The sequence below is a fragment of the Monodelphis domestica genome, chromosome 3 (genome assembly GCF_027887165.1).
Source record: "Monodelphis domestica isolate mMonDom1 chromosome 3, mMonDom1.pri, whole genome shotgun sequence".
Taxonomy (NCBI): Eukaryota; Metazoa; Chordata; class Mammalia; order Didelphimorphia; family Didelphidae; genus Monodelphis; species Monodelphis domestica.
The window spans coordinates 10,941,117-10,965,500 of record NC_077229.1 but is presented as its reverse complement, the minus strand read 5'-3'; the positions used below and the strand labels follow the sequence as shown (position 1 = coordinate 10,965,500).

General features: G+C 44.1%; 2 protein-coding genes across 9 annotated transcripts in view; both read left to right on the top strand.

Moving 5' to 3' along the window:
* The first annotated feature begins 4,029 nt into the window (after positions 1-4,029).
* Positions 4,030-24,384, top strand: part of LOC103096484 (zinc finger protein 420-like) — a 54,538-nt gene continuing 34,183 nt past the window's right edge. For both annotated transcript variants that reach the window (XR_008917141.1, XM_056820500.1), the window contains exon 1: positions 4,030-4,149. The gene's annotated coding sequence lies outside the window, so the exon portion shown is untranslated. The remainder of the gene's footprint in view (positions 4,150-24,384) is intronic.
* LOC103104743 (zinc finger protein 420-like) lies at positions 4,036-22,879 on the top strand. 7 transcript variants are annotated; one of them, XM_056820503.1, is made up of 5 exons: positions 4,036-4,149; positions 10,845-10,959; positions 15,693-15,819; positions 16,584-16,670; positions 19,856-22,879. In XM_056820503.1, exons 2-5 carry the CDS (start codon positions 10,861-10,863, stop codon positions 21,634-21,636), a joined length of 2,094 nt encoding a protein of 697 aa, XP_056676481.1. In that variant the 5' UTR covers positions 4,036-4,149; positions 10,845-10,860; the 3' UTR covers positions 21,637-22,879. The 7 variants fall into 7 exon arrangements, with proteins under 7 accessions (XP_056676481.1, XP_056676479.1, XP_056676482.1 ...); XM_056820501.1 differs by having other exon boundaries at positions 16,575-16,670; XM_056820504.1 differs by having other exon boundaries at positions 4,051-4,149; positions 10,908-10,959; positions 16,575-16,670.

Below are 24,384 nucleotides of genomic sequence, written 5' to 3'. Positions count from 1 at the left end.
TAAGACCAAGCAAGAGATAGAGAACAATGCAAAATGTAAAAAGAATGACTTTGATTATATCAAATTAAAAAGGTTTTGTACAAACAAAACCAATGCAACCAAAATTATAAGGAAAGCAAACTGGGAGAACATTTTAATAACAAAATCCTCTGAAAAAGATTTCATTTCCCAACTCTATCGGGAACTAAGTCAAATTGACAACAAATCCAGCCATTCCTCAATTGACAAATGGTCAAGGGACATGAATAGACAGTTTTTATGTGATGACATCAAAACTATCAACAAGCACATGAAAAACTGTTCTAAATCCCTCCTGACTAGAGGAATGCAAATGAGAACTCTGAGGTACCACCTCACACCTAGCAGATTGTGCAATATGACAGCAAATAAATGTGATAAATGTTGGAGGGGTTGTGGCAAATTGGGACACTAATACACTGCTGGTAGAGTTATGAATTAGTCCATCCATTCTGGAGGGCAATGTGGAACTATGCACGAAGGGCTTTAAATGATTGTTAGCCCTTTGATCCAGCCATACTACTGCTGGTCTTGAACCCCAAAGAGATAATAAGTAGAGAACCAGAGACCAGAAGAATTCATTCGAGATTAGAGTTAGATGGAAGAACCCTAACTCGAAGAACTCTAACTCAGAGGAGCAACTGGAAAACAGACACTCAGACTTGGAATGAAGACACTTGGCTGTAGAACTGGACCCCTGGAGGAGCTCATGCAGGAGACCTCAGACTGCTTTCCTTTTAGACAGTCACTGTTGGTGAGTGAAAGGCTCTAGTGACCCCGCCTTTTTGGAGGTGTGAACCTCCAGGAAAGGCCCATCATCTTGAGACTCTCTCTTTCATTCCTTAATATCTCCCCTCTATTGAACATAAACTACAATAAATTTACATTTTATTTTAATAATTTATTTTGGGTTTTAGAAATTAAATCCCTGGTGACCACCTAATTGAATATATTCAAGGTCCAACCACAATTAAATTTAACATTCCAAAGGACGAATCAAAGGACACAAACAAGGATTTTTAAAAAACCAAAACTCTAATTTTAGAACAGCTGTATAAAACATGTTCAAAATTCTTAATAATTGTCCTTTGGCCACTTCTGTCATGTCATCCAGTAAATCTTGAAATTTCTCAGACTTGTGAATGTTAAAAATTTCCACATTGGGGAATTCTCCATTGGAACAATTCCCTACTGGAAATATACCCCATTTTGACAGTGAGAACTCTACTTGAATCAGAAATGGGAGGACCTCTACTCCACCCGTACTTAAGACTGCTTTAGGGGAGAAAACTCCTTGCTAAACAATGAAAGTATTTAAACCCATACTTATAATGATGCAAAAAGTTCTTTAAGCCATGCATATTTTTAGAATGAATACAATGGGGTGCTAAGTACCTATTAAAGGTCAGGCAACTTGTAAACTTGCCAGGAGCAAAGAGGTGAAAACTTATTCAGAATTTTTTTTCTGGTTCAAACTTACTAAAGGGATTAGTCGACCCAGCAGTGTTTTTAGAATGGGTTGTCCTTTGGAAAATGTCTACTGTGATTGGTAGATGTAAGGCCTTAGGGGAGGTGACATAGGAGAAAACCCCCTTTATAAGAAAAAGCAGAATCTCTTGAAAATCAATCCTTTTGACAATCCTTTAGAAGAGTCTCTTGAGAGTGGTCTGGAGAAGGGAAGCTCTTGGAGGACAATCTCTAAGGAGGTCTCGCTGGAGCTCCTCTGAGGGGACTCTGTCCCTCTGGAAGCTCTTGAGAGAGGCCCTTTGAAACAGTCTCTGGCTGGAAGGCTCTCTGAGGTGGACTCTGGCTGGAACTCTCTCTGAGGAGAGTCTGTCACTAGAATCCTTGCTTAGACAGACGTTGTGGTGAGTGATAAAAGACTGACTGACTGATCTCTCTATCTTAAGACTCAGGTCTAGGCCATGTTGGCTTAAGACCCTTCATACTTATTTCCTTTTTCTCTCTTTCTCTCTTTTCTTTAATTCCTCATTGTATTATTAATTAAATTATCTATAAAACCCAGTTGACTTGGGTATATTCATAATTGGGAATATTTCCCTGGCGACCACCTTATATTTGATTTAAAAACAAGACATTGTAGTGAAAACATATTTTCTGCGGTCACAATTTACTCACCCACTCTTAAATCTGTCACAATTTATATCTTCAACTATTTTAAATATTACAATCCTTTGTGATCCCATTTGTTGGGTTTTTTTTTAAACCCTTACCTTCTGTCTTGGAGTCAATACTATGTATTGGCTCCAAGGCAGAAGAGTGGTAAGGGCTAGGCAATGGGGGTCAAATGACTTGACCAGGGTCACACAGCTGGGAGGTGGCTGAGGCCAGATTTGAACCTAGGACCTCCCGTCTCTAGGCCTGGCTCTCAATCCACTGAGCTACCCAGCTGCCCCCTTGTTGGTTTTTTTTTGGCAAAGATATTGAAGTGGATTTCTATTTCCTTCTCAAGATCATTTTATTTATGAGAAAACTAAGGCAAACTGGGCTAAGGGACTTGCCAAGAGTGGCTCAGTTATAACTTTCTGAGTTGGATTTGAATTAAGTTCTTCCTGACTGTGGATCCAGTGCTCAGTCCTCCATACAACATAGTAATAATTACAAATATGCCCTACAAATAATGAAAGGTAGAAAAATAAATTAAAACAAGTCTGAGGGTTGTATCAAACAACCATCAGAATGGCCGAGTTAACAAAAAATGGGACATCCTTGAGAGGCTGTGGGGAAATGTGAAGTGTTAAATTTTGGGGGTAGGAGTTTGAACAAAAATGAAGAGAGCAGTTTCTTAAACACAAAACAGCTTATTATTAGGAAATATAAAGGAGAAAAGTGAGTAATCTTATGATAGCTTTTAACTATACCTAAGATCTAAATCCTGACTAAAATTTTCTAAAAAGCCCTAAATCTACCAGCCTTGGAGGACAGTATATTCTGCCAGGCCAGGACCCAGCCCACTCTTCTACTCTGACAATCTAATAATATACCCACTCTCTATCTACCCCTGTTAATTAATAATTAATGAGGCTGATAAGGGCTTAATTCCATTTCTCTGTCTCCAACTGTTAGAAATTGTCAGTCCCAGAGTGAGCCACACACTCCTCTCCCTAGGAGACCCAGAGATAAAAGCCCTTTTCCACTGCCTGCAAGCTACTCACCCCACTCGGCTACACCCTTCTAACTGTCCACCACTTTGTAAATAAAGCTACTAAAAGTCATTTTGACTTAAGCTATAATATTTTTATGTGGGCGACCAAAATATTCATTTAGAACTCACATATTTAGCCTAAAAGCTAATTTTAAATTTCTTACAATTTCCAATTAATTTTAGTCTTTTCATGAATTGTTACTATTATAATTTTTATTGGATCATGATCTGAACAGGATGCATTTATTACTTCTGCTGTTTTTGCCTTTGGTTGTGAAGTTTTTATGCCCTAGAATGTGGTCAGAGCAAGAGGGGCGTGGCCAGGGACACCTGGGCAATAGGGACCTGCCTAGAGAGGGCGGATCATGAGGGTGGGGCTTTGTCCTTCTTTCTTCTGCTTGTGCCTCTTTTCTTCTAAACTCCTGCAGAGGTCTCAGTCTCAGCCTGGCTCTGCAGGCTGTCAGAAGTATGGCCACGCCCACATTTCTTTTCTCCATGGGTAGGGGGAAGAGAAAAGGTTCCGGCCCCCCCCCTCCCCCCCCCATCCCGCACTGTTTTAGGATCTGGAAGAGGTCGACCTCCAGACGCCTGATGCCCCGGGACCCTTTTCTTTCTATCCGAAAAGCCGGAGACCAGAACTGGGCCAACACAGGCAGCACTATCCCTCTCACCCAAAGGCCCAAAGTGGGCGCTGAGGAATGAAGGGGAGGGCAGGTGGGAGGCGGGGCACACGCAGGAGGCTAGGATGGGAAGCTGGGGAGGAGAGGAGAGGAGAGGCGGAGGGCCAGGCTCAGGGCGTACGGTGGGGTAATCTAGCCTCGGAACCGGCGACGCAGAGGCCTCTGGGAAACCGGAAGTGAGGATTATACTCAGTTTCCCCCTCCCCTCCGCCGCTTCCAAACCTTTTCCCTCCTCGGCTTCTTCGCTGGCCCTGGAACTCCCTCCGCCCCGCGCCTCCAGCCTCGGTAATTATGAAGTGGTGGCGGGGGACAGCGGCAAAGGGGGCCTCGAGGGGGGAGGGGCCAGAGAGAGAGCCTGGGGGAGGGCGGGAGGCAGAGCGCATGACTGAGCTCGAATCTTCCCAGTTACGAGTCCCTCTGGGGCAGACACCTCCCGCCTTGTGCCTCCTGGAGCCCAATTCGTGAATCTTCCCAAAGGCGGCGGGGTTGGCTTGGGCTGGAAAGGACGCGGGGCTGGAGCGGGACGGTCAGCGCCGGGGCGCGGATTTCCTGCAGGGTACGACGTATCCATGGAGCTGCTCTGGTCTCTGACCGGGGTCAGCTGTGTCTTCTGGCTTCCTCTTCGGGATCTTCTTTCCTGCTAAAACGTCCTGCCTGAAGGGGGCTTAAGGGGAGGGGCAGTATCGGATGCAGTTTTACGGTGCCACTTAAGGAGCCAGGAGACCTGCCTTCCAGCCTCTGTGCTCCAGGCCCCCGAGCTCCTCCCCTTCCCCCGCCCCTTGTGCAGCCTCAGCTTTAGTGACCCCAAGCCTGCTCTGTTCAGGCTAAACAGGCAATAATGAGCAGAGAGAGGTCGGAGAGTGAAGAGGGGTTCAGGAGGGCTTCCTGGAGGAGGCGAGATTGATGTTTGGGCTGTAGGGAAGCCGGGGAGGATAGTGGACCGAGCTGGGGAGGGAGAGCCTGTGAGCCGCCTGTGGGGGACAGCCATTGAAGGTGCCCCTCGCCAGAAGCTGGAGGTTCCCTTGATGGATTCCCAGGAGGATGTTTTGTCCTGGGGTTAAGGGGTTGGCAGGGAGGAGGGGGAATGGAGCCCTTAGGGCTGGGAATACCTAAGAGCATCCTGGGCTGAAGAAAATCACCTGAGAGTGTGAATGGAGGCCAGCCCGAAGGGGTAAGAGAGGCCAGAAGGCCCTGCAGTCAGTGATGGGGGACGGGGCTGAGGGAGGAGGAGGGCCTTTCCCACAGGGAGGATCACCCTCTGGCAAAGGGAGCCCCACTTGGGCGTCTGGGGAGCCCAAGGGAGAGTGCCAGGCCGGGAGTGGGGAGGTCCAGGGTTCAAGTCTGGCCTCAGATCCTTCCTGTGCTCTTGGCAGCTCCCCCTTTTGTCTTTGAACCTCGAACCTGGCTTGGCCTCCTGGAAGGGCTTCCTGTCTGGAGGATCAACCCATGGAGGCCATCTGGGACCCCCTGGTGGACTAGGAGGGACCCTCATGGCACTTGAGTACTGGGATGGGAAAGGTACCGAAGTCCTCCTGTAGCGCCCCCCCCCCCCCCCTTCTTGGAGAGCAGGGCTTTGGCTTTGGGCCAGATTCTTGTCAGATTGGACCCATCTTGGCCTCTTGGCCTCATCTCTGACTGCGTTCCTGGTTCTCCCCCTCCTTACCCTCCCCTTCTCCTTTTCTCCCCCCCCCCCCCCACTGACCCCCTCTTCACCTGCCCAATTCTCCTGAGTTGTTTCAACCACCCCATAGCACCCCCAAATGGCTCCTCACTGTGTGCCTCACATTCCCTCAGCACCCCCCCCCCCATAGGGCCCTGCTCTTCCCCAAGAAATCTCTGCTGCCCCCACATATTTTAGGCTGTATCTAGGTAGTCTGTGGGCATGGCAGGGAAGGGTTCCCAGCATAGTGGGGGGAGGGAAGGTAGGGGACTCTCCTGCCCAGCCTGGTCATGGCCCCTGGGGAATCCCAACCCTGGGATGGAGTCTAGAGGGTGAGAGGGGCCATTCCAGGAGCCCAGGGATTCCTGACTGTAAAGAGTAAAATTAGGGTTGAGACTGATTATAAATTTAGTTGGTCACCAGGGATTTAATTTCTAAATCCCAATGAAACACTCAAGTCAGAATTGAATTTTATGGTGATTTATTTACAATAGAAGGAAGAAATTAAGAGAGAGAGAGAGGGGAAAAAGAGTTAATTTAAACTACTCCAGCTCAGGCTGAGCCAGGTAGTAGTTCAAAGGCCTTGACCAAGGAGGCCTCCCTAGAGAGGCAAGGGAAAGGGGAGTCAATCTTATCATTTATCAAGTGACCATCTCAAGGAATCTGTCCTTGGAGCTCCTCCAAGTTTGAGTTCCAGGGTCATCTCATGCCCAGGTAATCCCCAAAGGAAGTCATGAGAACTCCAAAGGCAGTTCTCTACATCACTTCCTGCGTCTCACATGTGCTTATGCTGGCTCAGGCTTGGCTTAGGGCAGCCCTGGGGACAGTCAGTTGTTTCTGATTTGTCACTTGCCAGCGCATGCCAGTGTAGTGTTAGACTAAAATGGAGAAAATCTAAAATCAAAATGGAGAAAATCTAAAATTCACATGACCCAGGTGTCCTCACCCCCCAGCTCCTACTTAGAGGTTCCTCTGTGGAGCCCTCTGGGAGGATCTGTGAGCTCTGTCTTCCTGCCCTTGGACTCCCCAGGAGCCAAAGCCCTTTCCTGACCCCCTTCTTTGGCCCCCTGGTCCTTGGGTTGGTCCCCATCAAGGCCCAGTCCTTGGGCTCCCTGGCTCCAGTTCCCTTTAGGGATTCCCAGCCTCAGCTGTGCCAGAGGGTCCCAGGCTCCCCTCCCCAGCTCCTAGGGAGACCCCAGCATCCCTTCATCCTGTTTCTCCAGGCTCAGCCACCCCCAGGAACACTTGAGTCTCCGCAGGGTCCTGCCCTCCTTGCCAGGAGCTCTGTTGGACCCTGTGCTTTCCCAGTCCCTCCCTTGGCTCCCCTTCCCCAGGCTTCCCTGCTCCCCCTTCTGACAGAGCCCTCAGGCCCCTTCCAGACCCTCTTCTCTTCCCAGGTTCCCCCCCACCCCCCACCTGGAAGCAAGCTGAGGGCAGGCCTGAACCTGGGTGACTCCTGTAGCCCTTCACCCTGGGGAGATCCCTGTGGGGCAGCCTCGGGCCTGGGAAGAGAAGGGAAAACCTCTGCCCTCTGTGCTTCTTCACCCTCCCAGCTCAGGGTGCCTGATCTTTTAGAGTCTACATCCCCAATGATACCCCCCCTCCCCCATGTAACAAAGCAGTTGTTTTTCTTCTGTGTTTCTACTCCCACAGTTCTTCCTATCAATGTGAATAGCTTCTTTCTCATAAATGCCTCAGAATTGTCCTGGATCACTGCATTGCCACTAGTGGAGAAGTCCTTTGCATTCCATTGTACCACAGTTTTCAGTCTCTGTGTACAATGTTCTCCTGGTTCTGCTCCTTTCACTCTGCATCAGTTCCTGGAGGTTGTTCACATGGAATCCCTCCAGTTCATCATTCCTTTGAGCACAATAGTGTTCCTTCACCAACAGATACCGCAATTTGTTCAGCCATTCCCCAATTGAAGGGCATCCCCTCATTTTCCATTTTTTTGCCACCACAAAGTGCAGCTATGAATATTTTTGTACAAGTCTTTTTCCTTATTATCTTTTTGGGGCACAAACCCTGAAGTGCTATAGCTGGGTCAAAGGGCAGACAGTCTTTTAGTGCCCTTTGGGCATAGTTCCAGATTGCCCTCCAGAAAAGTTGGATCAATTCACAACTCTACCAGCAATGCATTAATGTCCCAATTTTGTCACATCCCTGACATTCGTTACTTTCCATAGCAGTCATGTTAGCCAATCTGTTAGGTGTGAGGTGATACCTCAGAGTTGTTTTGATTTTCATTTCTCTGATTATAAGAGATTTAGAACACTTTTTCATGTGCTTATTAATAGTTTTTATTTCTTCATCTGAAAATTGCCTATTCATGTTCTGTGCCCATTTATCATTGGGGAATGGCTTGATTTTTTTTGGTACAATTGATTTAGCTCCTTTTAAATTTGAATAAGTAGACTTTTGTCAGAGGTTTTTGTCATAAGGATTTTTTCCCAAATTGTTGTTTCCCTTCTAATTTTGGTTGCATTGGTTTTGTTTGTACAAAATCTTTTTAATTTGATGTAATCAAAATTATTGATTTTTCACTTTGCAATTTTTTTCTAACTCTTGCTTGGTCTTAAAATTTTTTCCTTTCCCAAGATATGACATGTATATTATTCTGTGTTCACCTAATTTACTTATAGTTTCCTTCTTTGTATTCAAGTCATTCACCAACTCTGAATTTATCTTGTTATAGGGTGTGAGATGTTGATCTAAACCCAATCTCTCCCACACTGTTTTCCAATTTTCCCAGCAGTTTTTGTCAAATAGTGGATTTGTATCCCAAAAGCTGAGATCTTTGAGTTTATGATAGACTGTCTTGCTGAGGTCACTTACCCCAAGTCTATTCCACGGATCTTCCCTTCCATCTCTTAGCCAGTACCATATTGTTTTGATGACCACTGCTTTATAGTATAGTTTAAGATCTGGTACTGCTAGGCCACTTTCCTTTGCATTTTTTTTTTCAAGATTTCCCTGCTTTGATCTTTTGTTCTTCCAAATTAACTTTGTTATGGTTTTTTTCTAATTTATTAAAAAAGTTTTTTGGTAGTTCAATGAGTATGGCACTAAATAAATAAGTTTGAGTAGGATTGTAATTTTTATTATGTTAGCTCATCCCACCCATGAGCAATTAATGTTTTTCCAGTTATTTAGTTCTAGTTTTAATTGTGTGGAGATTGTTTTGTAGTTGTGGACATATAGTTCCTGTGTTTGTCATGGCAGATAGATTCCTAAGTATTTTATATTGTCTACAGTGGTTTTAAATGGAATTTCTCCTTCTAATTCTTGCTGCTGAACTATGTTGGAGATGTATAGAAATGCTGATGACTTATGTGGGTTTATTTTGTATCCTTCAGCTTTGCCATAGTTGTTGATCATTTCCACTAGCTTTTTAGTCAATTCTCTGGGGTTCTTTAAATAGACCATCATATCATCTGCAAAGAGCGATAATTTGGTCTCCTCATTGCCTATTTTATAATGCCTTCAATTTCTTTTCCTTCTCTAATTGCTACTGCTAGTGTTTCTAGTACAATGTTAAATAATAGAGATGATAATGGGCATCCTTGTTTCACTCCTGATTTTATTGGGAAGGCTTCTAGTTTATCCCCATTGCAGATGATGTTTGCTGATGGTTTTAGATATATACTGTTTATTATTTTTAGGAAAGGCCCTTCTATTCCTATACTTTCTAGTGTTTTCAATAGGAATGGGTGTTGTATTTTGTCAAAGGCTTTTTCTGCGTCTATTGAGATAATCATGTGATTTTTGTTGGTTTGCTTGTTGATATGGTCAATTATGTGGATGGTTTTCCTAATATTGAACCATTGTTGCATTCCTGGTATAAATCCCACCTGATCATAATGAATAACCCTCATGATCACTTGCTGGAGTCTTTTTTCTAGTATCCTATTTAAGATTTTTGCATCTCTGTGCATTAAGGAGATTGGTCTGTAGTTTTCTTTCTCTGATTTTGATCTACCTGGCTTTGGAATCAGTACTTGTGTCATAAAGGGGATTTGGAATTTAGTAAGACAACGCCCAGAGGTTGACACCTGGTTTTTATGACAAGCTGAATACTTCCATACAAGATCAGAAGGCATAACATCATATAGACCTTATTTTAGAAACAGTTACCCAATTACAAAGCTGATTGGTTAGTTCATTTCGGAAAGCCCATATTAGTCCTTTTATTAATGACTTACTCAATTCAAGTGACCATTATCCCTCATATGATCTGGGGGAAGAGATGACTATTTCCAAACAGGAAAGGGGGCGTGATGTTTGTGCCATATTTGGACATGAGATCCTGATAGTCAACATCTTATGATAAAGGGAAGTACAATCTTAGTGAGGAGTTAGATATCCCGTTAGAAGCAGTTTTTATGTTTTAGTTAGAAATCTTTGTAAATATTATAAATTTTACTGATTGTATGAAGATTATAATGGAATTTATACTAATCACTTTAGAATCACAATACTGATTATCTTAAACCTATCATTATCACTAAAATCCAATCAAGTATTAGGTGGTAGGGGTCTTTTTTTCCCAAACTGATTTGGGATTATTTAAAGTATTCTATTTCTTCCTCTGTTAATCTAAGCAATTTATATTTTTGTAAATATTCATCCATATCAATTAAATTGCCATATAATTGGTCAAAATCGTTTTTGATGATTGCCTTAATTTCCTCTTCATTAGAAGTGAGCTCTCCATTTTCATCTTTGATTCTGTTAATTTGGTTTTCTTCTTTCCTTTATTCTTTATTCCATTTTTAATATAATGGGGAACCTGGAGGTCCTCTTATCCTAGAGATGTGTAGGGATAAACCAGTTCACAGTTACAGGAAGTAGAAACCATAGAGACAGAAAGAAGGAACCATAAAGACAGGAAGTGAGGTACAAAAGGGTCAGCATCAATTGGTCAGTCTGTCTGTTGCTGACAGTTAGGGCTGGCAGTTAGGGGGACATTTACTGCTGTGTGTTGGGTTGGCGGTTGATGGTTAATCACTGGAATATAAAGATGGGCCTGATCTTACTGAGAAGGCTTTTTGGCTTTAGCCTTTAGAGGGTTTTGGGTTTTAGATTGGGCTGTTGGGTTTTTTCTTTCTTGAACTTTTTGAAGGTGCCTGGTCTTCATTAACAGACCGGATTGGGGTTGGATTAAACAGTGATTGATTTCATTTTGATTGGACTGGATTGGGTTGGAGCTTTGTGGGATTGGTTGTTATTAGTGGTAGTTAGACTATTTTCTCATTAAAACTTAAAAGATTAAAAACTGTTCTCTCATTTTGTCAAAACTCCTAATTTAACCCTTACAAAGACAAGGCCGGGAAAAGATGGGGGAGCTTCACCAGATGGACTCACTCCTTTGCTGCCTCTACAGGGAGCCTGGAGCCTCAGGGATGGCCTTTGAGAGTGACAGACTCCCAGCCCAGGTAAGTGCATTCCAGCCCCTGGTGGGAGCCCCCTCAGCCAGTGAAGCCTGAAATAATGGTAGGATTTTGGGGGATGGGGTTGGATGTGTAATTAGGCCAATAACAGAAGATTACAGTGTTTTAGGAAGTCTGATTAAGCCGATTGCAGGGAAAGCCAGACACTGAGATCACACACACACACACACACACACACACACACACACACACACACACACACACACACACCCCTCCCTCTCTAGTAAGATGGAATGAAGACTTGTTTAAAGGTAAAAAGGGATTTGGATAACTTAAGCTATTGCCATCTCTAAACCCCACAAGATCTCAAGGTTCTGTCACCAGGAGTCTTCTTGGATCTAACTATACTCGACTCACCTATCAGTCTAGGGACCCAGACCCCAATATAAATATCCTACACTAACCCAAACCAACCCCACTTTTGGTGGTAATGGAGGTAGTTTGGCTGTTAGGCAGGACAGGGCCCAAGAAGAGGTTTTGGATGCAAAGGCCCCAAACCTCATTCTCACAGACAGATGGCTCAGATGTTCAGGATCACACAGGAAACCCAGATGTTTCAGTCAGGTGTCAGGGAAGCAGGTACACAGTCTCCCTCCAGGTAAAGCCAGAGAGAGAATGAATTCAGCCCAAGGCCAAGTGTCTGTCTCCAGTAGAACTCCAGAACTCTGCACTCTGCTACCCCGTGCCTCTGCCCTCTGCACACTTCATGGGTTCAAATCCCCTCTTCCTTATAACAGGACCTTCCCTGGCTCTGACACAAGATGGGCTGGGAAGCTGCTCCCTCCTTCCTGCTGGGCCCTTTCTATCCCCACATCCCAGGCAATAGCCCTTCCTGGCTCTCTTCCCAGCTTTGGGAGTGATTCCTTGGCCCTTGGTCAGTTTATACTCCAAGAGGTCCCCCCAGGCTCTGCCTCCCATGTCAGATTTCCTGCTGTGCACAAACGAGCACCAAGGATGATCACTGATTCCTTCTTCTTCCCTGTCTAGGGATCCTGTCTTTGTTCTCCCTGCTTGCCTGGCAACACTCACACCTTCTCCCTCTGCTTCTTTTCACCTATTCCCTCTTTAGTGTGGTCTAGAGCCGAGGTTGAGGATGTCCCTTGGTCTGTGCCATCCTCAGGGAAGACATTGTCTCCTGGTGCGGCTCACTGGGTTCTGCCTCAAGTCCTGGAGTCTTGCCTGGTTCTCTCTGGCTCCTTCCTCTTTCCTACTTCTTAGCCCAAGTCAGCCAGTCTGAAGGAACTCCCTGGTGTGTGCCAGGCACTGTCAGCACAAAGGAAGATAGAAACCATTGGCTGCCTTCCAGGCCCCCTGAGTCTGACCAACGAGACCCCTCAGCAGCTGTGTCCAAACCAGCTCTATGCAGGCAGGATGGAGGGATTCATCATGGGAGGGAAGACTCTAAGGGTTCTGGGGAGATTTTTGGTTCCTGAGGGGAGGATTCAGCTGGGACTTGAAGGAAGCTCTGAGGCCGGACGCCCAAGGCAGGAGGGAGAGCCTTTTTCCCAGAAGAGGAGCTTAGAGTGTTCTCCATCAGAACTGTTTGTAACAGAGCCAGCAGCTGGTACATTAATCCTCTGTTCTGTAGAATTCCTCACTGGTCTAGTCCTCCCCTTGTTGGCTGGAGAGAAAAGGGTGAGTTTCTGGAAGGCCTCGGAGTTTTCTGTGCAAATTGGGAGGTTCTGAGGGACACATCTTAGCCTTGTTACAAAGACATCTGGCTCAGTGGCAAAGGATGAGATACAGACAGACTGGAGTGCTTTATGTTCTCCTAAAATTCTGCTGTCAACACTCTGTGTAATAACTCTCTGGGGTAAATGTTCTTATTCTCATCATTTCACATTTGAGGAAACTGAGGCAAACAGTTTAAGTTCCTGTGCAGAAGTTTTTCCTGTTTTAAATAATCAGAGTTTTCCATTTTTTTGGTAATTGCCTCTTATCTCGAGTTCGGTTAAGCATTTGTATGCTTGAACTACAAAGTAAAAGCACCTCTGAGGTACCCTCTCATGCCTGACAATTTGGCCATTGTGCCAGAAAAAGACCATGGTAACATTAGAGATATGTGAAACCTGGGACACTCATGCACTGTTGGTGGAGTTGTTGTCCATTAATTGACCATTTGGGGGGCCATTTGGACCTTTGCCCAAAAGACTTTCAAAGTGTGCATACTCTTTGATCTAGGCATGTATCCCAGATATCTCCAACAGGGGGAAATTACCTATTTATACAAAGATACTTATATAGCAGATCTTTTTGTGGTAGCAGAGAATTAGAAATGGAGGGACATTAATTGGGGAATGGTCGAACGTGTGGTGTGTGATTATAGTGTAACCCTGTTGGACTATGGAAATAACAGGCAGCATCATTTCAGAGAAACCTGGGAAGACTTCCATGAACTGATGCAAAGTATGAGCAGATGCAGGACAACATTTTATCAGACTAACAGCAACATTATGTGGTCAGAAGCTATGGACGACTCAGCTGTTCTCCTGGGCAGTGATGTTCAAGGATGTGACTGTGGACTTCACACGGGAGGCGTGGCACCTATTGTTCCCTGCCCAGAAGGAGCTGGGGATGCCCCAGAGATCTCCGCTGTGTGTGTGAGACCCTTCCCCTGGCCTGCTGAACTCCCCAATTGAAAGAGAGTAAGGAGTTTGGGGTTAACCCAGGAAAGGTCTTCACAGAGAGATGAGGCCTTTTTCTCAGGAGAGGAGCTTCGAGTGTTCTCGAGCAGAACTGTTTGTACCAGAGCCAGCAGCTGGTACATTCCACCTCTGTTCTATAGAATTCCTCACTGCAGAACAGGTGCTGAATGTAGAGGGAATGAAAATGAAAGTTTCTACTCCTTGAGGTGCCCTGTGTGTGCCCCAGTCTTCTCTGTATTTACCTCTTCTCTCCTGTGGTCCTGCAGTCCAACACAAGAAGCATCTTCAGGGAGCAGATGGGACTCTGCACAATTCTTCCCATGATCCCCCCCTGGACTTCTGCTTTGCCTTCAGCCTTCTCTGGGTTTCCTCCTTCCCTTTCCCCTTGTTTGTAGTTTTTTTTTTTAAACCCTTACCTTCCGTCTTGGAGGCAGAAGAGTGGTAAGGGCTAGGCAATGGGGGTCAAGTGACTTGCCCAGGGTCACCCAGCTGGGAAGTTGTAGTTTTTAAAAGAAGCCTCTTTCTGCTCTCTGATGTTTTGCTCTTGCTACAGTTGTCTTCAGTTATTCATTTCTCCTATATTTCTGCTGCTTGGGGTGTTGAAAAAGCAAATGATCTTTCCCCTTCGGGGTGTCTTCCTAAAAATACTGCAGGCTCCTCTTCATTAGTGAACCTTTACTGTTCTGTCTAAGATTGTGCAGCTCACATTTGCAGGTGTTGGGAATGAAATGTAACCAAAAGGTAAACTGAGGCAGCTCTCCAAGGAAGAGAAGCAGCAGAATGCTGCCTGTCAATAAAGGGGTTCGGGCTTGTCTCTGTTAATGCTCCAAACCCTTAGCAGAAGGATAGATCTTGTTGATAAGTGTGGAGGATCACAGAACAAAGAACAGACAGGCTAAGTGATGTCTGCCATGGGATGAAGGATCACCATTAGTTACAGAGCTGAGATACTCAGGGATACTGACTGACTGGAATAGTGAATAATAAGGGGCCAGCAGTGCCCCAGCCCTCCTTCTCTCCTCAGTCTAAGAAGAGATTCTTGTGTGACTCCAGTGCAAGGTGAGAGCCTGAACTTTGGGCTTAAACCCAGCCATCTCTCCCTGGGCTTGCCTGCATCTTCCAAGGTCAGCAAATGCCTTGAAATGAGTCTAGAACAGTGATGAAGTGCCCAAGAGCTGGATTCTGCACTTCCCCTATTTCAGGCTGGCTGAGTGTGGAGGCAGAGAAGCTGGACTCAGGCAGCTCCCAGACAAAAGCAGTTACTGGTAAATAGAATCAATAAGGAAATGATCTGAGATCAGCTGGGCCTTCTCTGAGGATGTCACCCGGGCTGCATCCTGAGTCCCCAAACTCTCTGGAACTCCTCTTCTTTCTCGTGCCTTCCATAGTGTTATAAGTAAAAGTAATCTGAGGGCTCATTACCAGGTTGATGAACATTTATTAGTAAAGAGAGAGTTTGGAGGCGGGGGAAGAGAGAGAGAGTGATAGAGAGGGAGAGAGGTCTTAGCTTTTCCAGATCTCCTTCTCGATTCAGCTTGCTCAGGCTGGGATAACCAGTGATCAGGAGATCAGGAAAGCCCCGAAACAAACCCTGAGCCCAGGGAGCCAGTTAGTTCTGGGGGAGGTACAAAAGGCCCCTCTCCTTCCTGTGCCTGACTGTTACCTTCCCCAGCTCCCCTCTCCGTGGCTCAGGCTCTGGCATGTTGGTGATGCTCACACTGATACTGGCTGCCCTGGGACACAGCAACAGTGCCACAGACATGTGACTGACTCCTACATCCTACCTCGGGGGCCCCTGGGATCCAGGCTGCCCTGCAGGTCCCCTAGGGATTTCCCTTCACACACTAGAAAGTCCTTGGCTTCCCTTCTGAGCATCCTAGAGCTGCTCTTCTCAAGCTTCCATTGGGCTCTTAAAGACTTGGTTTCTAGTGCTGGCTCTGACACTGACCAAGGGCGGGACCTTTGGGCCCCTCCCTTCTCTATGTGTCAGTTTCCTCCTATAACTGACCAGAGGGGGCCTCTTCATTGTGAAGTGGCTTTCAGCCCTCTGTGCTCTGCCTTGGGCTGCTCTAGGAGGTGGTGACTTTCAAGGATGTGGTTGTGGAGTTCACTCGGGAGGAGTGGTGCCTCTTGTCCCCTGCCCAGAAGGAGCTGTTCAAGGAGGTGATGCTGGAGAATGCCTGGAACCTGCACTCTTTGGGTAAGGAGCCCTCTCCCTGCTGCCCGAGTCTGCCATCCAAGGGAATATCACCTTCAACAGCAGCACTTATTGGGAGTAATTTTAAGTTATATGGAAGGGACAAGGGCTGGTATGCCAAGTCCCAGAGCCAGGGCCCTCTTGCTGCCTGCTTCTCCTTTAAAAGGGCTTTGTATCATGTAAAGAGATCTTGGGGGCTCCCTTTGATGCTCCTGAATTCTCAGATTAAAGCCTCCTGCTTGCCCTGCTTGTCCTTCTCTTTAATTGTCAGAATGAATGAACTGGCTGAGAGACAGCATTGGGCCCAACAAAGATTATTGAGTTCCCCAGGAGAAGAAGAAGAGACTCCCCCAGAGAAGAGTCCATGAGACTCATAGAGGTGTCAGGAAGGAAGGGAGCAGGTAGGGTTATGGGACAAAAGCTGCTGCCTCAACGTCCCTGTGTCTGGGGCTTCAGACTGACCCAGAAAACTGACCTTCAGACTCAGTGTGGGAGTTTAGGAGTTTCTGCCAGAATGAACCAGAACAGGATGGGTGAGAGGGGGGCTAGCGGTGCTCATTCTAGTTGCCCTAGCAGGGTAATAGGCACATCCTATCCTGGGCTTCTGAATTACAGACACTGAGGTGTGAGGGCAGACTACTGTGGGAATCCTACAAAGAGAGTTTTTATGTGGAGTCACCGGACTCCCCAACCTTTCCCTAAGGAGAACACCGTGATGAGCTAAAATCCTCCTCCCTGACTGATTGTCCCTTTCCCAGGGCTTCCAGCTCCCCTAGAAGACATGATCTCTTATTTGAAGCTGAAGGAACCCCCATGGATGCTGGAACAGGAAGGCCTGAGGAGCTTCTTCCCAGGTGAGGGAGGAGTAAAGAAGTATGGCAGAGCAGGAGTGACCAGAGGCTTGTCTGTGCCCTGGTGAATTCAGGGCTAGATATGGGGATAGGAGGGTCTGAGTTGGAATTCTTTTTCAGAGGTTTAGTCGTGGTTCCCCCAGCAATTCCCTGAAGTCCTGAGCCTTGGTTTCCACATCTGTCAGATGAGGCTGTTGGACTCCATTTCCTGTCAGCTCCCTTTATGGGATCAGCCTATGATCTTCTAAGAAGTCAGCATTTGGGACTGCAGGGCCTGGAAGTCTCTTGCAGGTGCCAGAAGGGCTAAACTTATCCCCTCTGAGCTCTGTAGTATCCAGAAACAATATGAGTGCTTTCTCTGTGCCCAGTCCTGGGCTAAGTTATAGGGGAAATAAAGGGCTGTAGTCTACATTTCTTGCCTTCCTGGAGAGCTCACTGTCTCCTGGAGCACATAGCAGCATGCCGACAGTTCTGTAGAAGTCCTCCAAATCCCAGTCCCAGGGCAGCCAATCTTGAGAGGGAAGGATGGAAAGAGAAGGAGCACTAGAGAGGTCTAATGGGGGGAGGTGGCCTGGGGCTTCAGGAGATCTAGATTGAGAATTCTGAAAGAAAGTAAAGCAGAGAAAACAAGGGAAAGGCACTGGCACAACTCATTAGAAATGGCCATCTCTAGTATTTTATTCTTAATCCTGAGTACAGATGTTGGGTAGTATTTTACGGGGTGAAAGAGTTAAAGTGAGAGTGTTTGGAGCATTGGGGAGAAATGGTTTATTCAGAGGAAGAGAGTCATTAGCTCATTAGTGTGGGAAAGTCTAAAGATTAAAGAACAATGGAACCCCTGCAAGAAGGAAAAATGGGTTTAGATGAGGGATGGGATGGGTTTCTTTTCCCATGGAAAGAGATTTTCTTTAGGAAAAAAATGACCTTTTCCTTTGATCCTGAGGCTAGAGAGGAAGAGGCAGCTTAAGTAGGTGAGATGTGGAGGATAAGAGAGCTCTGCAAAGAGATCCAACTTTTGTTCAGTTTAATATGAGGCCAAGTTCTCAGCCCAGAAGATGAGGCAAAGGGTGGGAGGAAGCCATGATGGAGAGGTGCTGACCAGGAAATATTTGGAAAGCTGTTGTGAGTGGCAAAGGAAATCCATGGGGAGGGAGATGTCACAGGATTGTCTTGCCATGGTGAGGACCCAGCTGAGTTCAGGGACTTCAATGTGGATTGGAGCAAGGTGTTTGGTTTCCTGATTTTCTTTCTGTCCATTGACCTGCACCCCATGAACATTAGAGAAGACTGCTGCCTTACCTAGAAGCCATCTGAGGCTAAGCTTTCCCTAAATCATTAGTCTAAGAGCTTTCCTGTTGTCTGTGGCTTAGTCTTTGTCCTGTTCTTGGACAATCAGGTGAGTACAGCATCTCACTTTTTTTTTTTTAAACCCTTACCTTCCATCTTGGAGTCAATACTGTGTATTGGCTCCAAGGCAGAAGAGTGGTAAGGGCTAGGCAATGGGGGTCAAGTGACTTGCCTAGGGTCACACAGCTGGGAAGTCTCTTAGGCCAGATTTGAACCTAGGACCTCCCGTCTCTAGGCCTCACTCTCAATCCACTGAGCTAGCCAGCTGTCCCCCAGCACCTCACTTTAGATGAGAGCCTATAGAGGAGCCTCTGGAATCTTCAGGATTTGGTTGGCTCTACTTCCAACTGAGTTACTGTTGACTGCTGAGAAATAAGGGCAAGAGACAGAAACATGGCTGAGCCCAGAGCATGCATTTGCCTTCCAGGAAAGAGACCAGAATGCAAGGATCCTGGTAGAGATTTGGCCTGACATAAACCCTCGGCCTAGTCAGTAAACATATATTTAATAATAAATATGTTTTTGGAACCGTGCTGTGTCCTGAGCATACAAAGGAAGGGAAATACCATTCTGGGTTGTCCTGGATCTCCAAATCTAGAACCCAGACATGGAGGTTGTTTAGGAATAAGCACCATATCCTGAATCTCACTCTTAGATGATCCAGGGAGAAAAGAGTGTTGGGGAATGGAAATGTATTTAATTCAACAAGAAAATCAGAAACTGAAGGAGTGAAGAGGATGACAGTTTTAGGAAAAAATAAATAGTACCATTTGCCTATGGCCCCTAGTATGTGTCATACACTTCATAAATATCTCATTCAATCCTCATAGGAACCTTAGGAGTCACTTGATATTATAATATCCAAGTTTTTGTTGAGGGGGTTAGAGCAACAGAGGTCTTTTGACTTGCTGAGGCTTAACAATCTTAGTTAGTTTCTGAGGTACAAAGAGAATGCACTACCACCTGTATTAGGATTTTAAAGAAAATCATGAAAATGCCAGTATCTACATAAGATGGGAAATAGGAAGAGAATTTTTCCAAGCTTTATTGCCCATTTACTTCCAAAAGGATCATGGACTCAACTTACTATATGAGACATAGTTTTAAATTTTGGAAATGCCATGTTTTTCTTCAAATTGTTTTTAGTAGAAGGATTTCATTTTAGTGAAAAGAGGCATTTAAGGAAAAGTAATGGCTGCTCTCAAGGAGTAGGGAACAGAACAAAACCTTTTATGCCTTGGATAAATGCAAAAAAACAGTGCTGAATTTCTTCATCTGATCTCATATACTAGAACAAAAAATAAGGTCAAAAGCAATCATCAAGGGAATTCCAAAACGCTTACAGAAAAGTTAGATGCTGAAGTAATAGGAATATTTAGTCTATATGCATCCAATGTTATTTATACCTAGGAAGAGAGGATTGAATATATAGATAATGAAAATGAATGGAAAAAGATGGAAAGTGAATTGTCTAGTACTGTGGACAGAGTTTGCCCAGTCACAAGATTTGGTCTCAGCCACCAGATTTTGGGTCAAGTCACTAATCCAGCCTTTCTGATGTCATGATCAGAGTTCAGAATGCTAGTCTGTCTAAAATCTCAGATTATTTATGAAGAGCCAATAAGATCTGACGGGAGGCTCTTTGTTTTTTAAATTGTTCTTTCGCTTTGAGGTAATGGTATTTTCAAAGGATGTAATATGCCCATTTCAATTGGAAGTCTTCTTCTTACCTGAGGAAATAGGATATAAAGTGGTTTATGTTGTGACAGTTGAGGAAAGGAGATAGTTATGTAAGTGTATATATAACTTTACGTGTATATTTTGCTGTTTGTTTCATTTAGAAGGAAAGATCAGACTTGAAATTAAGGCGAATCCAACAGAGGTGAGCCTTCCTGTGGAAGAAATGGGTCTACAAAATTTCATGAGTGGTGGTCTCGATAACTTTGCTTTCAGAGAATTCTGTGTTGCACCTCAAAATTCAATTCATGTTGAACATCAAAGAATGCACACTGAGAAAATGTCTAGTGAATGTAATCAGTGCGGAAAGAGTTTTATGCACAGGGCCTGCCTTGCTGGACATCAGAGAATGCACTCTGATGAGAGACCTTATGAATGCAATCAGTGTGGAAAGACATTCCCACATTACTTCAATTTTGCTATACATCAGAGAATTCACACTGAAGACAAACTTTATGAATGCAAGCAGTGTAGAAAGACATTCAGTAAGAGCTCCAGTCTTGCTATCCATCAGAGAATCCACACTGGGGATAAACCTTATGAATGTAAGCAGTGTGGAAAGACATTCAGTCGGAGCTCCAATCTTGGTTTTCACCAGAGAATCCATACAGTGAAGAAACCTTATGAATGCAAGCACTGTGGAAAGAAATTCAGTCGGAGTTCTAATCTTGGTATTCATGAAAGAATCCACACTGGGGAGAAACCTTATGAATGCAAGCAGTGTGGAAAGACATTCAGTCGAAGGTCCAATCTTGGTATTCATGGAAGAATCCACACAGGGGAGAAACCTTATGAATGCAAGCACTGTGGAAAGACATTCACACAGCGCTCTGCTCTTGCTGTTCATGAGAGAATTCACACTGGGGAGAAACCTTATGATTGCAAGCAGTGTGGAAAGACATTCTTGCAGATCTCCTCTCTTGCTATTCATGAGAGAACCCATACTGGGGAGAAACCTTATGAATGCAAGCAATGTGGACAAACATTCAGTACAGGTTCCAGTCTTTCTGAACATCAGAGAATCCACTCTGGTGAGAGACCTTATGAATGCAATCAGTGTGGAAAGACATTCACACATTACTCCAATTTTGCTGTACATCAGAGAGCCCACAATGGGGAGAGGCCTTATGAATGTGATCAGTGTGGAAAGACATTTGTTCGGAGCTCCTATCTTGCTGTACATCACAGAATCCATACTGGGGAGAAACCTTATGAATGTAAGCAGTGTGGAAAGACATTCAATCGTAGCTCCAGTCTTACTGTTCATCAGAGAATCCACACTGGGGACAAACCTTATGAATGCAAGCAATGTAGAAAGACATTCATTACAAGCTCCAGTCTTACTGTTCATCAGAGGATTCATACTGGTGAGAAACCTCATGAATGCAAGCAGTGTGGAAAAACATTCACACAGATCTCCAGTCTTGCTTTTCATGAGAGAACCCACACTGGGGAGAAACCTTATGAATGCAAGCAGTGTGGAAAGACATTCATGCAGATCTCTGCTCTTGCTGTTCATCAGAGAACCCACACTGGTGAAAAACCTTATGAATGCAAGCAATGTGGACAGACATTCAGTCAGAGCTTCCGTCTTGCTGAACATCAGAGAATCCACACTGGTGAGAAACCTTATGAATGCAAGCAGTGTGGAAAGACATTCAGTCGGAGCTCCAATCTTGGTGTACATCAGAGAACACACACAGGGGACAAACCTTATGAATGCAAGCAGTGTGGAAAGACATTCAGTCGGAGCTCCAGTCTTGCTGTTCATGAGAGAACTCACACAGGTGAGAAACCTTATGAATGTAAGCAATGTGGAAAGACATTCAGTCGGAGCTCCAGTCTTGCTATTCATCGGAGAATCCACACTGGGGAGGAACCTTAAGAATACAAGCTATGTGGAAATATGTTTGCATGAATCTCCAGTCTTGCTATTGTGTGAAGTAAATTTACCCTACCCTCTTTCTGTGGCAATATAACTGGAGTGTGCCTGAACTTGACTCAGAGGTGAGGATTGTATAATGGAAATCATTTTGTGAGAATAGAAGTCAGAAAGAAAAAGTCAGAAATGGTGTCAAGATCTCATGAGTTGACTACAAGGTGATGTCTCCTGCATCACCCCATGGACTGCCCCCCTGGGCAGATTTGTGAGTGTTAATGGGTGGAGAAAGTTTTGATGAGTAGAATGAAGAGGCGATATCGAAGTTCTTTTTGTTCAGTTTTGTTTTTGGCTGAACTTCCCTATGAGAATGACTAGGATAGTGGCCACATAATAGCAAGTTCAATAGAGCAGTGAGGAAAATATATCTCTTATTTTCCATCTTTTCTCCCTGCTACCTTAGATTAAATAAAATTATTTTACCTTCAGTCTTATCATTTTCCCTCTTATGCTATATATTACAGAAACCAGACATTCACGCTCAATTCTCATCTTGCTCAAAATCAGACAATTCACTCTACTGTCATTAGCTCTCCTATGACTAGGTCCAAAGAGGCATATGATTTAGACCTAAAATGTGATCCCATAGGAAAACTAAGAGAGTGTAGAAGAGTTTATCTTTCAAATTAGTTTATTGATAAGGGAAGAATTCATGACCATATAAGAAAAAGGTAACCTTATAAGGTATGAAATAGTATTTTTTTTTATTAAATCCAAAGCTGTACAAACAATGCTACCAAGATTAAAAGTGGAAACAAGTTTTTTGCTTACGCTATGTCCAATTAAATACTTCAATTTCAAAAAATTAAAAAAATTCTAGACCTATTCTCTAATCCCTTAATTCATAATTTTATGGCATCCCAATCTAAAGAGTTAATTTAGGGAAGAAATAATTAGCATCATTTCCTGTACAAGGATTTCCAGAAAATTTCTATAAAACAAAAATTAAAAGACAAGAAATATTGTGTATTTCAAATGTGAAATAAACTTATTGACATTCCAATGACTTCTATTCAGTTTAATGCATTATCAAAAGCTATCTTACATAGAAAATTACAATGTATCTATCAGCTTGATATTCTGTATTGATTGTACCCAGAGGCCACTGTAACATAACTGCTAAAGTTATATTCTACAATTTCTAATCCTATCTGTTACATATAAAATATTAAACTTATTTTCCATTAAAGCTTGTGTTACATATATGGCCAAAGATTTATCACACCAGTATAGAACTCAAAGCTAAATAGATTTTTTGGGAGGAGACCAGACTTCTAATTAAGCCAGACTGGTCAAATCAAGAGCAGAGACCCTGAGGCTTAGTAGATAGCTTTTATATGCCAAGAAATCTGATGACACAGTACAGAAAATACAGTCATAATAAAAATAGGATGGTTGTAAAATTGTTTATATGGGCATTTAATGACAAGTGTGATTAATCTGGGAAGTGTAAAAAAGATTACTATGTATAGTAACTTTATAGTACTCATGTTCTTGGTGTTTTTACTGATTATGGTGAAATAATAGGATTCAGCAATTTTGTTAACTAATATTTGAAAAGAAGAGTAGCCCTCCTCCTGTGTGACTTGTCTTTTTCTGCAAACAAGACCATCCTTTCTTTTTGTCTGACCAACTTGTTATATACCCAGGAGGGGTATGGTTGGATTTAAGGAAACTCCTGGCTTACAGGCTTAAGGTCAAGATGTAAACAAGATTTGATAGTACCCCAAACTAAGTTTCTTAACTAATGTTTATAATTTTTTAAGGCAAACTATATTTGAGTATGAACTCATAACTAATGATTGTGTTATAAGAATAACAATGAAGGTTAACACTACTATGATCATAAAAGGGGTTAGTGTGTTTCACACTCTCACATTGTGATATGGAAATCACTTTAAAAGACTGATATATATTAATTTAAGGTCGCCAAGGAATTCAGCTATGTAATTCCTAAATGAAAACTCAAGTCAGCAGTCAACCTTTTATAGAGTTTTTAATTACAAACAGGAGGAAGAAAGGTATGAGAGAAAAGAGAGAGAAGGGAATAGGGCTTAAATACCCACTCTGCTTAGGCTGGGCCAAAGGCCCAAGCCCTTAGATAGCTGAGGCAAAGAAAAGAGATCAGTCCCTATCACTCACGTGACCAAAATGGAGAAACAGTCTCAGGGCTTCCACCTCAAGCACCAGGCACCACCAACCTCCTTTCCTCCACACAGGAAGTCCCCAGACTCCTCAGCTGTCCTCTACCTCACTTCCTGTGTCTCCCATGTGCCAATGGTGGCTCTAGCTTAACCCAGGACCGCCCAGAGGTCTGTCCCCTTTGCACATGTCTGTTGAAGGTCATATTCTCAAATAATTAAATCTTGAGCTTTGCTGCAGCCCTTCCTAAATCCTGTTACCCTGAGTAGGGTGGAGATTGTAGTTTCCAAGAACTGATTCTGTCATTCCAAGTATCTCTATTGTTATTGATCAGGAAATAGCCAAATCCCATCCTCTAAAGAATGGTTTGAGCAGGGTTGAGTAGTTTTGAAATTCACAACATACAAGGTAAAATATAATCATTCTATAAGGAAAACAGTTGTGGATTGAAGTGCTACTACATTATAATTTATTTTAAAACAGTTCCATAGAATCTAGATTCATCCATATAAATGATCCCTTACAGAATCTTCTCAAGAGACAATTTCTGTC

What these genes read in the sequence shown, in the direction of transcription:
- LOC103104743 (XM_056820501.1), top strand. Translation starts at nt 10,861, where the DNA reads ATGGGGGAGCTTCACCAGATGGACTCACTCCTTTGCTGCCTCTACAGG. An exon ending in GTGACAGACTCCCAGCCCAG is followed by an intron (nt 10,960 to 15,692) that starts GTAAGTGCATTC and finishes GGGCTGCTCTAG; the next exon opens with GAGGTGGTGACTTTCAAGGA. An exon ending in CCTGAGGAGCTTCTTCCCAG is followed by an intron (nt 16,671 to 19,855) that starts GTGAGGGAGGAG and finishes TGTTTCATTTAG; the next exon opens with AAGGAAAGATCAGACTTGAA.